Raw genomic sequence first — 18,012 nt, 5'->3', positions numbered from 1 at the left:
TGAAAAAGATTCTGCAAGAGTGTTGGCTAAACGATGCCGTTTTCTTAATGACAATCTAAACAACTGCATCCAATTAGTAGCACCTTCATTACTAATATTGCCACAGCTGTAGCAGTACTTTTGGAATCTAAAACATAAACAGGGTCATTGCAAAGGGCTGCAAAAATAACGTGATTTGCAAAGGTCTACGATTTGAGCTAGGACTTACACAATGCCTTTTTAATGACTTGTTTGACAGCCAATAACATTTCTTCATCAAGAACACTAAAAAGGAGTTGCCACCCAAGTTGTGAACCCAGTGTGTGTGTGTGTGTGCGCGCGTGTGTGTGTGTGTGTATTGAGTGTGTCTCCTCATGCGTCCCTCTGTTGATTGAGCAGTCTTTTTTCTTAATGAAATATTGCTGGAAATTGATTTCCGTGGATTAATCAAGCCGAATTCCTTTTTGGATAATTAGCCCCAACTAATTAGACTAGCTAAAAACCTCTGTGACAAATTTTTGGCATTCATAAATGTAACTAAAGAAAACAGAATGATTTGAAATAATAATGTTATATCCTTTGATTCCATTTTATGTTAATTATAATGCATATTAGAAAGCTCAGTGAACAGTTCAACGTGACAGTCCATTTCTGAAAACCATCACAAAGGCTTTCTTACTCATAAATGCTAGCGGGCATCTACAAGCCATCAGACAGACAGAAATCTTTTGCAGAGGCAATCTGATGGATTAGTATCAACTACCATTTTGCCCATCTTCTTTAAAACAGCCATTAATCCAATTAAGCGCCTAAGACTTGAGTAGAGCTTTGCAACAGTCAAGCGTTTTGTGGCAATGCAGCCCATGGCAGCCGGATCGCCTTCATGCAAGCAGATATTCTCTTTGAAGCTTATCATTTGCCCAGTGTTCATTGCTGGTTGTTACCACTACAATCAGAACTTCCACACACTCACCTTGCGTCTCTCTCCATTGAAGCCTCTCCATTGCTCTGCCTTCTTTACAATGTAATTGAGCTCCTGGTTGGAGACCTCCATGTCATGTGGAACAAAGAATGCTCCCTCAGTGCTGTGGAGGCGTTGATAGATATCTAACAGTCTCCCATCATTGTGAAGTCTATACAAAAAAATAATACAAATGTTTACGTTTAATTTCAAAATGGCAGAGTGTATGTTGTGTGCAGGGTTTGACATTAACTTTTTTCACCCCCGCAAACTAGCCACTGTGGCTAGTGGCTTTCCAAAGTTACTAGCCACTCAGCATTTTCACAGGCCAACATTTTGTTGTTGGGAATTTTTTTTTGTTGGCGATATGTAAGTTACCACTGTACACACTCAAATCAAGTCTACATATTTACCTCTGATGTGTAAAGCTCCTTAATCTAGTCTTAATCTTAATCTAGACAGAGAAACAGTAATGGTGTAGAGGAGACAGTGATGAAGCCAATTGTATATATATGGGGATGATTAGGACGCCATGATGGACAGAGGCCAGTGGGCAAATTTGGCCAGGATGCTGGGGTTACACCCCTACTTTTTATTGAAGGACATCCTGGGATTTTTAATGACGACAGAGAGTCAGGACCTTGTTTTAACGTCTCATCCGAAGAACGGTGCATGAAAGTCCCCATTACTATACTGGGCCGTTAGGACCCAAATCTCAATGCATTGTATGAACTAAGATATTCACATATTCATGTGATTTGACAGTTTATTTTATTAAATATCAAAAAAGTATGACTTACAGTCATACTCTTCAAATGCTACTGAGGTTAGAAATGTGCAGTGTTGGGGAAAGTTACTTTGAAAAGTAATGGATTACAATATTGCGTTACTCCATTCAAAAGTAACTAATTTAGTTACTTAGTAACTTGCTAAGAAAAGTAATGCGTTACATTACTTTTGTGTTGCTTTTTCTCACCTGGGCTGGGCTAGTTTTTTTTATAACAAAATGTCTATATTTGTGCAAAGATAAAGACCTCTTCATACCAAAATTGAAACAATAAGCCTCAGGCTGAGGTAAAAATGCAAATTCATTAATGAACATTAGAGGGCGCAGCTCAAACAAACCTTTCAGCTGTGCTGCCGTTCTGGATAACGGAAGAATGGGTCGCAGGAGAAAAAGGTTTTTACAATAATAATTAAAAAAATAAATAAAAAATTGCTCATGGTTTAACTGAATCATTAAAGGTCAGCAGCAATATATTGTTCAATAATTTGGGATTAAATGCATAAACATATTTGTTTTATTTAACATTTAACAACTGGAGTTCGCATAGAATTTTGATTTTGCTTTTGACTGATTTTATTAATTTTGAGGAGTACTGAATCTTTATTGTGCAAATGAGATGAATAAATGCTCACATTTACTCTAGATCTACAATAATATGTTAACACCTCTGCACTTACTGCACGAGTTCTCTCAACATGGAGACAGGAGAACGATCTGTCAAATAAATGTGAAAAAGTAACTTGCATTACTTTTTTGAAAAAGTAACTCAGATATTTTGTTGTAAATTTGAAAAGTAATGTGTTACTTTACTAGTTACTTGAAAAAGTCATCTGATTATGTAACTCAAGTTACTTGTAATGCGTTACCCCCAACACTGGAAATGTGGAAACCAATGCCGCATGTAACTTTAAAGACGACTAAATTTGCAAATTTCAAAAGTCCAACGTCGAGCCAACTGTATGCCAGTCACATCAGATGAGCTATGATTCTGCAGTTATCTTTGTTTGAAACTATTTTCGCTGCTGAAATAGAGCATAACAATTTAATCACTGTATGATGAATGAGCCTACCTATGTACATCTCTGCTTTGTTGTTTATGATGAGAGCACAGATTTCAGTGAGTGAGAGCACACTCTGAACAAAACTCCAGAGTTTCAGAGATGACTAATCTGAACACCTCTTATTATTACACATTGCATTCCTAAAAAAAATAATAGAACCGCATGTGATTGGTTACAATGTGTATTGCGATTTTAACAGATGCCTTTTGAGATGCCTACAATAAAATTCCACTCTGCCAAAGTGGCTAGTGAAAGTGACTGTGTTAATGTCAATCCCCGGATGTTTGTGAGTGCAAGACATTGTACCATTGTACCATTGTACCATTGTACCAATGTGTAGACATTTTTAACCATTATACAAATAAAATAAAATCCTGTCATGTCTTTCCAAAAAAGAAATGTACAAACACACCTTGCAATTTATTCTAATATGCCACGCAACATGAACGAACCAATAGCATTCACGGTTGTTTTTGTAAATCTTGTATTTTTTTTTTTTTTTTTTACTGAACAAAAGTGTGAATGATATTTGAGAGCCCCAAGTGAATATCAACTTAATGTTTAAAAGGTTCCTCACATAACAGTTGGAATATAGCAGCTATTAAGGGTTTGGGATGATATGGGGCATGTAAATGATTAACTCATGATCAATTAACTATTTCTTGTTTAGTTTTTTTAGTTTTTTAGTTTTTTAAGTTGCAGGACAGAAGTTCAGAGTTCAAACGGGTTTTATGCCACCTTGTCACATCCTGGTCATTTTGCTGTCAAGGCTGTTAACGTCTGACGAACAGCTCATCTGACCTTTCCAACACAGTGAAATTCTGATGAGTTTCAGCTCGGCAGAGAAGCAGGCCTGACCTGTCAATGTCAACCGGCAGAACAGAAGCGACTCTAGTCCGTGGTAGGTGGAAGGTTTGCATAACTGAAAAGGTTTGACACATTTGTTAACTAATTCCGGAATTTTCTTTCCCCCTACATTCTACCCAAGTAAACAAAATCACAGAGAAATTCAAAGAGAAGTTTCTATGAGTGACTTGGGGAGTATGCTAGATTCTACAAGTAGTGTAGGAGGATTGTTTGTTTGTGTTTTTGTGGAAAGGATGTCTCTTTAGATCATATATTGATCAATGTTCTTTAAAGAAACTGAGCACATAGAGGTTTTCTCTGTCTGGTGACAAAGTTTTGAGTCATATGACCATTAAAGTGTGGTTACTGATATCGAGTCTCCTTAGACATCTCACATACTCAGCACATGAATCAACAGCCGAGAAAACAGCTTGGCTTCTCTTCAAAACGCTTTGACCCTCTGCCGTGGAAAAGAGATTCTTCCTGCTCAAAGGGTAATGAGCACTCCAGAAACATTTGCCATGCAAAGTATAAAAGATGAAAAGCAGTAGAGATAAAAATCTCTACATGTTGAATATAACTGAAATATATTGATCCATCATTCTATCATGGGAAATAAGTGTGTGATGACTGTTTTGCTGTTGCATGCATGTGACCTAAGCATGCATGAAAAAGTGAACTGTGAAGATAACCCATTAATGCATTATCAAAATGAACAATTACCAGAGTACACATATTCTATTACATACTTAGTACATATATGTGAACTAGCATTAAACCGTATGTCTATTTTAAATTATGCCAGGGTTTTATTGTAGACAGAGTAGGACCAGTGATGCTTTCAGTATTTGAAAAGGATACACATCAAAATTTGGCTTAAAATGCCTAAGGCGAGCTGAAAAACAGAAATAGTATGCTTGCAGCAATATTTGTTTCCTTTGGAAAGTTTTGCTAACACTGTGATTCTGGTATATTGATAGGAGGCCCATGGTCATGGATCCCTCTCCTCGGTTTCAGAACCAGAGATGCCTCGGCCCCACTTTATATTAGGTGGCCTTAGGTACTATGTACTTACATAAAATATAAGTACAATGTACTTTCTATGTTCAAATTGTATTGCAAAGCACTTTTGCTGATATTGAGGTTGGATACGGACAATGTTAGGGACAGGTGTGGTGGTGTGGGTAAGTTTAAGGATAGGGTTAGGTATAAGGGAAGTCCTAACTGTGTAATTACAAATGTAACAACAGAAATTAATTACAGATGTAATACATGCAGGTATTTTAAAAAATGTAAGTACATTGTAAACATGTATGTACACAATAAGTGCATTGTATCAAATGATTAATTAAAAGGTTACTACATAGTAGATAAGGCCACCTAATATAAAGTGGGTCCGATGCCTCCAACCTTGTCATTCCCTGAAGGATTATTTTAGTAAATCATATGATCATTCTATAATGCATTGGCTAGCAGAAAAAAAGTCATTTTGACAATGTCAATTTCACTCCAAGGAAAATGGCATTTTATGTGCTCTTCATAGTCTTACTGTTTCTGGAAGGCTCCCCTGAATCCACTCCATTGCCACTCTAGGTCCATATCTGGACTCCAGGCTAATTAAAGTGAGAAACGTCCATTGCTATTCATCAAACATTTCTAGATGTGCTGTCTGGACGTAGCTTGCAGCCTTGCTCCTAGCCACCTGCTCAAAATGCTAGTCTGGACCTGAGACAGTAACATGACTGCATCAAAAAGCAACAAGAATCCCGAAGGAGGCACATCCAAAGACACAATTCATAGATTATATATGAGACTGATTGTGCCTAGTCAATATGGCCTGCTCATACCCAGCAATAACAATATATGTACCTTTCAATGATACATTAAGATATTATCATGATTTTTAATATTATATGTCAGATGTACAGGCAGTCCATTGATGTGCTGGGAATGTGGGCTACATCCAGTTCTTTAATCTAGCTAACTGTTAAAGAACTGTCCAGAGGTCATATTAAACCATAAATGGGAAGCCAAGACATCCCTTAAACCAGTGGTGCTCACTACTGTTCCTGAACATCTACCTTTAAAGCACCAAACAAGACAATATGGCTTAGTGAGATAATAAACTCTGCAGGAAGGAAGGAGCAGGATTGAAAAATCCCTTGCTGTACCATATGAAACCATCCATTATACAATTATTCCAGAAAATGTCAGCATAAAGAAATTTTGGGATCAGGAGTTAAACAAAGACCCAGGGAGAGAACTAGCACATTCTCGTATCAGTCTGCCTCTCAACCAATGATATTGTCAGCCTGAAAGCCTCTCAACCAACCAGATGTTAAGCAGAAGAAGCGTTTATTCACTGGTCACCGCTTTAAAACAGACACTTCAGTTGTGCCTCTGTTCTCCTCTTATTTCCCAAATCATATGTCTGATTGTGTTTATATATTTTCCAACAAATTGAATGATAAAATGCAAAACATGCCTCTTTCCTGCTTTGCAGGGAGTGAATCAGGGCTTGCTAAAATGTAATTAAAAACGGATAACAGTTCATTCTATCTATACGTGTAGCCTCAGGCGTTATTTTAGAAATAGGTCAGGCACTGTGTCAGTGCTTCTCTCCACACAGTGAATAGAAGCAGATAACCCATAAAAACGCGCAAGCCTACTCACAATAAGACTGCTGGCCTACATTTACACAGCACAGCCACTCTTCAGCTTTAACCCACGTTACATGTGCCAACCCTGCCATCCTAGAGCAATGCACTGGCATGAGACATTACCCTTCTCTACGGCTGACACTTAATGTCGTCCATCCAGTGTGGGATATAAGCCCAGCCATTGAGAAACAAGATGAAAGCTCTTTCTCTTAGACCTTTCTAAACTGATTAGTGGAAAATCAGGTTTTTACAGTTTCAAGTCCTTTGTTTTATTTCCAGACCTTAAAGCTACGGTGTGTGATTATATACTTACATATTCAAACATGAAAGGTGATCCATGAACAGGCAATGCCATATCTAAACCTGACATGTGTACTTCTTGACTTCTTGGTCCAAATTTAGCCTTAAAATCAAAGGATTTCCATTTTTGTTCATATGATTTTGTGCATCATTCTCTTGCCCAGTATCAGCCATTTAAACAATGAAAATCCTAAAGAATTCAAAATTGAGCCTATTCATTTTCTGGTTTTATTATGCATGATCCTTAGTCAACATTATTTCACCCAAAAAAATAAAAAAATTGACAAGGGACAAATTATCATGACCATTTCAAGAAGGCAGTAAAGCTAAAACATTGCAGTTTCAGAAACCCCAATGTTCATTGCTTCTGAAATGCATATTAACAAACCATGTGAAGGTGATTTGAGCTCATCTTCATGTCATTTCTCTGATTATTCATTCTTTAATTTCATGAGAGTATTAAATCAAATTGCATTACATCAACACTTGGCTGTCAGATGACGGTAATGAGCAGAAAGCTCTTGATATGGCCTGTTTATGATGCTTATGTGCTGGTGGACAGGACTTCATTGGCTGGATGTCCCTAAGGGGGTTCCCTGTCCAAAAATACACAGCCATAATCTCAGACTCTGAATAGTGTGGACTGCAGTGTTGTGACACTTTTGACACTTCCACCAGGAAGGTCACACACAAACTCTCAAGCTGACAGCAAAGAACAACATAAAAGAGAAAACTGCATTTTTGTTCTTATTGTGAAATTTAGTTTCTGTAGATAGACATCATTTATTGCTTGGATGCAGGAAAAAAAAAAGCTTGAGTCAAAGCACACACTCATCTTTCTTCCATCCATCTTTTTAATCTTCATGCCTTTTCTCTTAACATCCTCTATATAGAAACATGAAATGTTGTGGTTTTTTAGATCAATACATTTATAAGACTTTCTGTATATGATAATATATCCCTCTGCTTAGTTGCTTGGCCGCACTGCAGCCTTTTGTTTTCTCTCTCCCTCTTGTACAATTAAAAATGGCAAATGAAGAACGCCTCTTCAAGGTCAGGTGAGTTCCCCTATAAAATTAATGCCCTGCTCAGAGAAAAGGATCTTCTTGTGACCACTTCTTACATTCTTGTCATCAGGCGTTTTTGTCTTCCCATATAACTTTGCTTATTAAACCACCTATTTTGCATTATCAATGTATCTGTTTATGTTGTCTTTGGCTGTGGATTAATTTAATATAATGTTGGGCTCATCCAGGATTACACTCCTAGATAAAAGTATATTCCAAGACCAAAATGTATGAAGAAATAATTATTTATTTGTTTGTATGTGTTTATTTTCTAGTTCTACAATGAATCAAATGCTGTAGTGAGATTTAGAGCTAGTTAAAGGTACACAGCCAGTTGATTTAATTCAAGGTTTACATTTGATTTCATTATTGGGCAGTTTTCTGAAATGCCTTTGAAGAAAAGGATTGGAACCAAGGTCGCTGCAAAAGTGCACTCCCAAGCTAAATTATTTGAAATTGTATGAGAGCATGCGACAAATAAAACAAGACATTCAAGTTGATCCACGGAAAACTCTAGAACAACTTGACATTTTTTATTTTGTGTTTGTTCGATTGCTTTTAAGGTACTGTACCTGAGGAAGTATACATAAAGAAATGTGAAGGAGAGGATCCAGTGGACGCCATATAGGAAAAGAGTGAGGATGATGCCTGCTGTACCCGACTGCTCTGTTCGAAAGAAATGCCAGTAGAGCTTGGCAGCATCCGCTAATGGTTCCTCTGCACTGTAGGTTAGACGCTGACCAAACAAATCAAAACACAATTTACAAAATCACAACTGTTTCACAAATATAAAATGTAAATGTATAACTCTGGTGCTCTTCATTTTGATTTGTCAATATTTATATATACTTTTTTATTATATTTATATTTTTGCCAAGTGTCATCTTTAAAGGAGACCAAACTTAAATATTTGCTCCAAAGCATTCAATATGTATGACCGTTTAAGTTGGAAATGTTCAGGTCTATGCACAAAAAGTGAATAAATGGATTACAATTACTGCATAATATAACGCAGTACCATGAAATCCCCTAAAAAAATGAACTATTAAATATTCTAAAACTAAAATAGAGTACATTATGTTTTTTGTTTTTGTTTTGTTTTAAATAATAATGATAAAAAAAAATAAAATAAAAAAAAATAAAACCACTTGTGACTTTCATGCAAAGTGCACCAGAGGGTTAAACACATAATTTGTAAAGGGAAAACAATTCTGCAGTTTTTCAAGTTTGACTAGCTTAGGCACAAATTCTGGCAAACTTTCCACTTTTCTGTTGCACATTCACCACATATTTCTTTACAATCTGTCTGCACTAAATACATGGTAGATACCAAAGATGGTGGTGGTGGATCATGTTATGTTAAAAAAAAAAGCATGCAATACAGGATATGATCACTGCAGTTAAAATCATAATCAAGTACTTTGCTTCTTTAATTGTTAGTCAATACATTAAAATAAGTGTTCTTCTTTAAATCATGACAAAAGATTATTAGAAAAACAACAACAATGAAATAAGATATAAGAAAGTAAAACACTTTGGGGATTTCATGAAAGTGTGACTGTAGGCCTACATTCTTTTAAAAATGGGGGGTATGATTCATAATAGTGTTTGGAACAGCCAGATTTGTTTAGTGATGCAACATCTTTATTGGTTCATCATTATTCTATATATTCATACTATCACAATAGATTCTTAGATTTCAATATAAACAAAGTTTACAATTCTAAATGTATCTTCTTTGTAAAACTTTTGGAAACTTATATACACTGAGTGTACAGTGTATTATCATATGTAAATGCCATTCAACTTTCCAGACCAAAAATACACCTACAATCCTGACTAATCTTCTCTCTTCAGTCTGTCTATCCCATTCTTGCCCTCGCATTCAGTTTTATTTGTAAAGTGACTTTGCTAAGATAATGTGAAACTTCTATTTACAGTCCAGAAGTGTCCACGTTATTTTAAGTGACTTACCCCCAGGACGGCATCCACAGCGAAGACCGCCAGAGGGTCCAGCACTGTCCACACTGCCGCAGCCATGATAAACTTTGACAGGAAGGAGGGCGGTGAGCCAAACGCTAGCTGACAGCCCCATCTGATCAGGAGCAGCAGTAGCGTAGCTGCATTCAAGGTCAGGGGGCCCAGCAGCACCAGCAGAACCTCCTCCAGGGTAGATAGCAACGAACCCTGATAGACAAGATCCACCGTGTGCGCACCTAACCCAAATCTGCCCAGAGAAAGACATGACGGGAAATTGATTTAGAAATCTTCATGTAATCTAAATCAATTCCAAGTTATGTGGTGGTGTTACAAAACAAAGCTTCCTTTTTTGCAGCAATGACATTTAAGATAACTTTGGGCACCCAACCGGCAGTTCTAAAAAGACGCATTTATTAATATTTTAATAATCTAAATAACCTATGGTAACACTTTACTTAAAGCCCTAATATAAAATGCATTATAAAAGTATTTGAATGCAGTAACTATGCCTTGTAATGCACCTTTTAATGCATTGTATGGTCTCATGAATGATTGTTATCAGACATAATACATTATATTATACTGTGTGTGTGTGTGTGTGTGTGTGTGTGTGTGTGTGTGTGTGTGTGTGTGTGTGTGTGTGTGTGTGTGTGTGTGTGTGTGTGTCTGTGTGTTTCTGTGTGTTTCTGTGTGTGTGTCTGTGTGTGTGTTTGTGTGTGTTCCTTGTTTGGCAATACTTGTGAGGACACAAATGTCCTCACTTATAGTAAAATATGAAAATGACTCTAAATATAAAAAGGCTTATAAATCGGCCAAAACATGTTTTATTCAAATCTATTGTTTTGCACATGTTTCTGTGATTGGTAGGTTTAGGGGTAGGGGTTGGGTTAGGGGATAAAAAGTATCATTAACCTGATATAAAATCAATGGAAGTCTATGTAATGTCCTCACTAATATAGTGAAACAAACCTGTGTGTGTGTGTTTGTGTGTGTGTGTGTGGGGGGTGCGTAGGTGTATGTATGTTTTATATATATATATATATATATATATATATATATATATATATATATATATATATATATATATATATATATATATATATATATATATATATATTAGAGAGAAGGAATATAAAACACTATATATATATATATATATATATATATATATATATATATATATATATATATATATATATATATATATATATATATATATATATATATATATATATATATATATTACTCTAATGCTTATCTATTAAATTCACACGCCTTTAAAATGTGTAAAGCATTGAAATACAATTATTTATGAAACGAAAAGATATACTGCATTATAATGTAAATTATGATACCTTATAATGCATTATACATAAGGGCTTTAAGTAAAGCGTTACCAAACCATTTACCAACTATGAAGACATTTTATTTTTAAGAGTGTAGGCATGATGTAAAGTAAAGCACAGTAATAATCAAACTTAAAAGCAAAGGGAGAAAAAAGCTAATTGAAAGTCAAACAAAAGCACAAAATAAGGCAAAGTGTATAAGAACTTACAGTAATAATGCAGTGTTTTAGACAAAGTTTAATGTCTTTCCTAATCTACCATCATCTCTCTGCTCATTAACCCCTCTCTAATGTTACCTGAGAATCTCTTCCACTCTTCATTTCACCTATTCGGCCCATTTCTGCTGCTCACGTTCACCACTCCAGCTATTCCACTCTCAAGCAACACTTACTGTAGGTTATGTCTTTCTAATAAATGTTCATTTTTAAAATGATATTTTAGATTTATATTTAAAAATGTAATTTAATTTAATTTAATTCAACTCGATTCGATTCGAGATTCACCTGATTCAGTCGTGTTATATTATTCAGTCTGAGATTCAACTTGAACCCATTGCATTCAAGTTTCAATTTGATTTGATCTGCATATTCTGAATGTGATACAATTACAGATTTGATTCTATTCCACTGTCAAAAATGAAATGCACTCTTCATGTTTGTTTTGGGATGCTTTGCTGTAAATTACGTCAACCGATCTAACCGATCTAACACAATGCACTCCAGCATTTACAACAGGACCTGTGTTGGTAATGAAGAGTTTTTCCACATGCTTGTGGTGCAATAAAATCCACAGAACACATGTTGTTGTGTAGACGGGTGGGACTCATTTGGCACTGCAAGGTTGTGTGCTGATTTTGAAGTGTGTTTGTGTGTGTAGGAGTGGAGGGGGGTGGTATTTGTGAGAATGCTGGGGGTAATGAAATGTGCGTGGGGTAGAGTGAGAGAGAGAGACGCTAATGACTGCGGGGCGTGCGAGCGTATGTGTGTGTGTGTGCTGTCAGTTTGCAGCTGATCTCTGACCGCTACTGTGGTCACCAGCCCTGTAGAGAAATGCTCGCAGCGGACAAACGGACAGACATGTGGAACATGTCATGAGCCTATGACCCCAGCTCTCTGTTTTCCACTTGTTTCTCCCTCATCTGTCCTTCTTTACATTCCTCTCATCTTCTGTCAGTCGTTTTCCATTATTTAATGATCGGATTTGTTTGGCAACAACACAACTTGGTGCGTAAAAAATTTCACTGAGTGACTTCTGGATGATAAATTAAATTAACACCACATGCAAAATAGAACCACACTGTGGTATCACACAGGGTTTATGATGAAACATTGTTCACACAATAGGAGAAGATAAATTCTTTCCAAATAACGGACACTTAAAGGCCCGTACCATCTCATGTTAAAATCAACCAACTTTCCACTCATGAGGTTGTAAAAGTTTAGACTAGCCTTGTAAAAATGCATGTGTATGCGTTTGTTTGCATGCATATAAATGTACACGCACAACATATGACAACAGCGCATGAATCACCTGCATGCCTGCTTTTTTTGCGTGCAAGTGTGTTGCCAGTGAATTATTGTAAGCAGACATTTGTAAAGGTCAGCATATCCTCTCCTGGAATATTTCTGCATGTATTTGTGTGTTTGGAATAATGATGAGCTTGACACCGTGTGTTTACGAGTGATTGTTCTGTGCGAATGGTCACTCATGTCTCACCTGTTGATGGGGATGTGTTGAGCCTGCAGAAAGAGCCACTGGCTGCTGTAATGCAGGTACAGACGGGGAAACCACATTACACTGAACAGGAAAATGCTCAGACTGATCTGAGACAGATGACGATGTGGACGGCAGGACAAATCGAGCAGTGACGGGAGGAGACGCGCTGCCAGACGTGTTCTCTCGGCCGTCCCACAACACACAGGGGCAGACCTGTGCAAGCTGTGCAGGTGAGATCTGGGGATGACACATATGATTGTATAAGCTGTGCAAAAAAAAAAGAAAGAAAAAAAAAGACGAATATCCCCACATGTGAAGAGTAATTGTGGATGAATATGAATGAATAAATAAATATGAACATTTAACATGCAATTAATGCAAATGTAGGTTTTGGGGGGAAAATTAAGACCACATTTTAATAAAGGCCATGGTTAAAAAGTATCATGCTCAACAAGGATGCATTAATAATGCTGCTTTCCAAAAAGAAAAGAATCAACATTGAAAAAAAATGATGCAATACATATTTCTAAAGCATTCACAGCATTTATTGTTTTTTTATTTTTTATTTATTTGATCTTTTGGCTATCCATGTCTTTACTGCCATATTTAATTGAATGTGTCCTTGCTGAATAAAAGTAAACATTTCTTTAACAAAAAATACTGACCCAAACTTTTGAACGGTAGTGTTCACACACATCTGCACACTTTACACTTTGAGGTGGGATTGAGTATGGTCCTACATACATGTGTGCACAACATTCTAGCAATCACAGCTGACTAAGATATGAAATATAACATCTACAATACTACATCTACACCAGAACACCTTTCTGTAAATCTACAACACCCTAGACAGAGTTAATGTGTCAGGGATGCTTCCCTGTCAAGCCGCATTACACCACAGCGGCAAATAAATTCTGACTTGCATCCCTTCTCTAATGAACGTATCAATGATATATGAACAGATGTATTTTTAGCCGCCTGCGCAGACTGGCTTTTCAAGAGAGAATGTCTAATGCAATGTGAAATCTGTTATTGCCACAAAACTGATTTTTATTGCTATAGCTCCATATCTTCAGGTTTGTTTTAAAAGAAAGTGTGACGTTAGAACATGCACTTGAAATGTGAGGCAGAAAAGAATAATGCAATGTGCTACATGCATTCTGTTGTGAGATTCAGGGACTTTATACTATTACTATTGTTTACAGTCAGGGTTAGTGATTTGAACAAACCTCTAATTATATTTTGGCTTGTAACTCATCCTGCAATGTTAGTGCTATGGACATAAGTGATATCACAAATCATCTAGGTAAAAATCTATATAAATAATCTAATGTTTGTCTGAATCACCATTTACTTAAAACTAATGACCCCCACTTTTTTGCTAATACAGATTACAGGAAAACTTCAGAATTATTACTAGTAATGTGAAGCGTGGTATATGTGCAGGTAATGATGTGTGTTGGCAGTAAAGATGGGCACTGTAGGATTGATTTATGGCCTGATGCCTGTGAGGCAAAGCACAGCAACCCTGAAAACTATCTGTACCTTCAAGTTACTGCTTCAAATCTGGAGTCACTTAAAAGCTGGACGTCTTTTTTATTTGCAGAATTAAGTTATTTGCTTTCACTTTTTCTGTTTTGGGTTAAAGGCATTGTTTTGTAAACTTGCCAGAGCCACTTTTTACCCCCTCCATCAAATAACACATTCAGACACACAAAATGTTAAAGTGTGTACTGACAAAAAAGCCAGGTCCAAGGCATTTAGTCAGATGTAAACAAAGGATAATTGGAAAAAAAAAAAAAAAAAAGCTTTTATTAGGTATGGCTTAAGTCATTTTTTAAATACAAGAGCCAACATGTTTCGACCAACAATGGTCTTCATCACGGCAAAGCAACCAAAGTGTTAAAGTTTGCATTATGCTGACTTCTACAATAACCCGTTTTGGCCCACATGAAAGGCATCACCGCATGTATACTTCATAAAAAAATCAAATCCCAAAATACACTGCAATATACAGTATCTTAATCTATATTATTAGTTTGAAATGCTGATTGAGTTAATTAAAATGTACAATTTTACTCAATATCATATGTTCCTATTATGTGGAATGGGGGAAGAGTCCACGGAGACGCACAGTAAGGATCAATCCAAGGGGGGGTTGGCAGAGGGAAAAGCAGAGGAGACGAAGGATAGAAGAGCCAGCGAGTGACCTAGACCCAAGCCATGAAGAGGCAGACTCACGGTGCAACCAAGGAGCCAGGGCGGAGCCAAGAATCTAATGGAGAGATGTGATTCCAGGAGGGCTGGAGACCCAGGCGAAGCCGAGGGGTGGAGACCCAGGTGGAGCCCAGGAGACAAAGACTCAAGGTGACACTGTAGGCCTGAAGGGCCATGGCAGAGCCACAGGCTTGCTGGGCTGAGGTGCAGATGAGGGCTTAGCAGATGGGGGGCTGCCTTCTTTCCCCATAGGGGTACTGTGGAACGGCGAGGGATGGACGACACCCATAAGGCGGTGAGCCCAGTGAGCTCTTCTTGAGTGCCATACCGATTGGCCCAAATCGGCCAGAGGCGAAAGTCTGGATGGCGGGATGCATTGTGCACCATAACGTCCCTGTCGGAGTGCCAGAGGAGGATGTCTGGGTGAATGGTCGCCGAATTTGTGTGTCAGCCTCATTTAACCCTAACTTATGGAAACCACAAAACCAGGCAGATCACTTCTTCAAATAACCTGTGTTCATGGTGACATGAGGTATATGCAGGCCCAAACGGTCTCAAGTTCTGCTTCCCCAGGAACCTGGATTGTTGAGGTTGGTGTTGAAGGACCGGCCGTTACCTGCCTTGCTGGGGAGGGATGGGAAAGGATTGGAGCAACTTCTACGACGGCGCAACACAACGCGCCACCTGTGCGCTGGAGGAGGAGACTCCGACCCTGGAAACCAAGAGCTTGTCAAGCATACCTCACATCAGAGAGTGATAAGCGGGCAAATACATTCTGGTCTATGAGCAGACGTCTACGAGCCACTGCCACCGCCATAGCCCAGGAGTTGTTTGTCATTTGCAACCGGGTGGAAATTCCATCTAAAAAAATCTGACAGATCTTTTGTTTCCTGGGTCAAATGTAAGTTGCTGCAAGTGAAACATCTGTATACACGTCAGTATACCACCCCTAGAGAGATGGCCTAGTGGAACGCTTTAATCAGACCCTCAAGCGAATGTTAAAATGGGTGGCGATTGAGGACAGATGGGACTTGGACCAAATTGTGTGTTCTTTGGGATATGGGGTGCCCTAAGCTTCAACAGGCTTTACTCTGTTCAAGTTGCTGTTCAGATGACAACAACACAGGCTGCTGGACATTGCCAAGGAGGTCTGAGAACAACAATCCTCCTTGAGCATGTTCAAGAGATGAACAAAAGAATTGAACGGAACAATGCCTCTGGTCAAGGAACACTTGGTTGAAGCCCAGTGTACCCAGCAGTGATTCTAAGATCGGCTAGTGCAGCCCAGGGAGTTCCTTCCTGGGGACCAAGTTCTGATCTTAGTACCTAATGTGGCCTGGAGATTCCTAGATTCACTGGATGAGTCGGATCTGTAAATTATAGGCTGACCAGCCAGGGAGACAAAGGGACAAGCCCTCAAAAGTCTCTTTTGAGGCTTTCAAAGGCACAAAACATGGGTTATTGCATTGGAAGGGGACTGACTGAACTGCAAGAGGAAAATGTGAAGCCATTGCCTAATATATCGCAGGTGTCATGATGAAGAGATAATCAGTGTTATGTAATTATATGTAAAAAAAAATATATTTGCTCGGTTTTACGAGGAACTTAGTTAAAGGGATGGACATGGTCAGAAACAATGCTCAGGTAGGCTGTGATATTTAAACAATGCCCAATTGGCACTAAGGGGCCTAAAGTATGCCAAGAAAACATCCCCCACACCATTACGCCACCAGCAGCAGCCTGCACAGTGGTAACATGGCATGATGGGTCCATGTTCTTATTCTGTTTACGTGAAATTCTGACTCTACCATCTGAATGTCTCAACAGAAATCGAGACATGTTTCCAGTCTTCAACTGTCCAATTTTTTTTTTTGTATTCAATTTGTAGTGGAGATGAGTGGTACCCGGTGGGGTCTTTTGCTGTTGTAGCCCATCCGCCTCAAGGTTGTGCATGTTGTGGCTTCACAAATGCTTTGCAGCATACCTCGTTTGTAACGAGTGGTTATTTCAGTCAAAGTTGCTCTTCTATCAGCTTGAATCAGTCGGCCCATTCTCCTCTGACTTATAGCATCAATAAGGCATTTTCGCCCACAGGACTGCCGCATACTGGATGTTTTCCCTTTTCACACCATTCTTTGTAAATCCTAGAAATTGTTGTGCATAAAAATCCCAGTAACTGAGCAGATTGTGAAATACTCAGACCGGCCCGTCTGGCACCAACAACCATGCCACGCTCAAAATTGTTTAAATCAACTTTCTTTCCCATTCTGACATTGCATTTGGAGTTCAGGTGATTGTCTTTACCAGGGCCACACCCCTAAATGCATTGAAGCAACTGCCATGTGATTGGTTGATTAGATAATTGCATTAATGAGAAATTGAACAGGTGTTCCTAATAATATTTTAGGTGCGTGTATATATGCAGACAAAATTAATGAATTAACAAGTGGCATTTGGACAATACTTGTTGCCATAGTAAAAAATAGGCACACAATAGGAAACTAAAGAAGACATTAAATAAGCACAGGAACCAGGAACATAGAACATATAAGCCTAACATTACCATACTGCATAATTTGTCATCGAATACATTTTGACATTTGCATCACATCACCAATGCCATTTATATGGCATTTTTGACATAAACTTGCTCGGTAATTTACCTGATACAACACTGCAATTGCAATGTGAAAGACTTGGGTATGAGGCCTGTGAAAAAACAATTTACAACACTCTATAAAGAGTTCAAGGCCTTGTAGAAGCAAGCTAAAATAGTTTGCTTCAGCAAATGTATTGCTGCCTCACATTTGCTTTTGTTAATTCTATCGGTTAAGTTAAGGGTAGTGTAGGGGGTAGGTTAATTTTAGTGTCACACAGGACATTTCATTTACTAACTGCATGATTCAAACAACAACCAATGTAATAAAATGTTGTTTTAAATGTAACTGAAATTCAATTTAGCACAAGTCATTGGACAAAAGGGACGTAAAACATGCTACAAGCAACGCAAAATGTATACATGTTAAATTAACTTTTTTTTTTTTTTTTTTTTTGCATGACTTTGTTAAATAAACCTGCATCTGTAAAAG

The 18,012-nt window shown here is 37.8% G+C and overlaps 1 protein-coding gene across 1 annotated transcript in view; it reads right to left on the bottom strand.

Annotated features, from left to right (window-relative positions):
* Nucleotides 1-18,012, bottom strand: part of ofcc1 (orofacial cleft 1 candidate 1) — a 94,300-nt gene that overhangs the window by 46,336 nt on the left and 29,952 nt on the right. Inside the window, exons 3-6 of the mRNA XM_067435066.1 lie at nt 12,704-12,940; nt 9,636-9,888; nt 8,234-8,397; nt 953-1,112 (exon numbers count right to left, since the gene is read on the bottom strand). Coding sequence (XP_067291167.1) covers nt 953-1,112; nt 8,234-8,397; nt 9,636-9,888; nt 12,704-12,940 — 814 coding nt within the window. The remainder of the gene's footprint in view (nt 1-952; nt 1,113-8,233; nt 8,398-9,635; nt 9,889-12,703; nt 12,941-18,012) is intronic.

Source organism: Pseudorasbora parva, chromosome 24 (genome assembly GCF_024679245.1).
Source record: "Pseudorasbora parva isolate DD20220531a chromosome 24, ASM2467924v1, whole genome shotgun sequence".
NCBI classification, from domain to species: domain Eukaryota; kingdom Metazoa; phylum Chordata; class Actinopteri; order Cypriniformes; family Gobionidae; genus Pseudorasbora; species Pseudorasbora parva.
The sequence above is the reverse complement of the archived record's forward strand: the minus strand, read 5'-3'. Positions and strand labels throughout refer to the sequence as shown.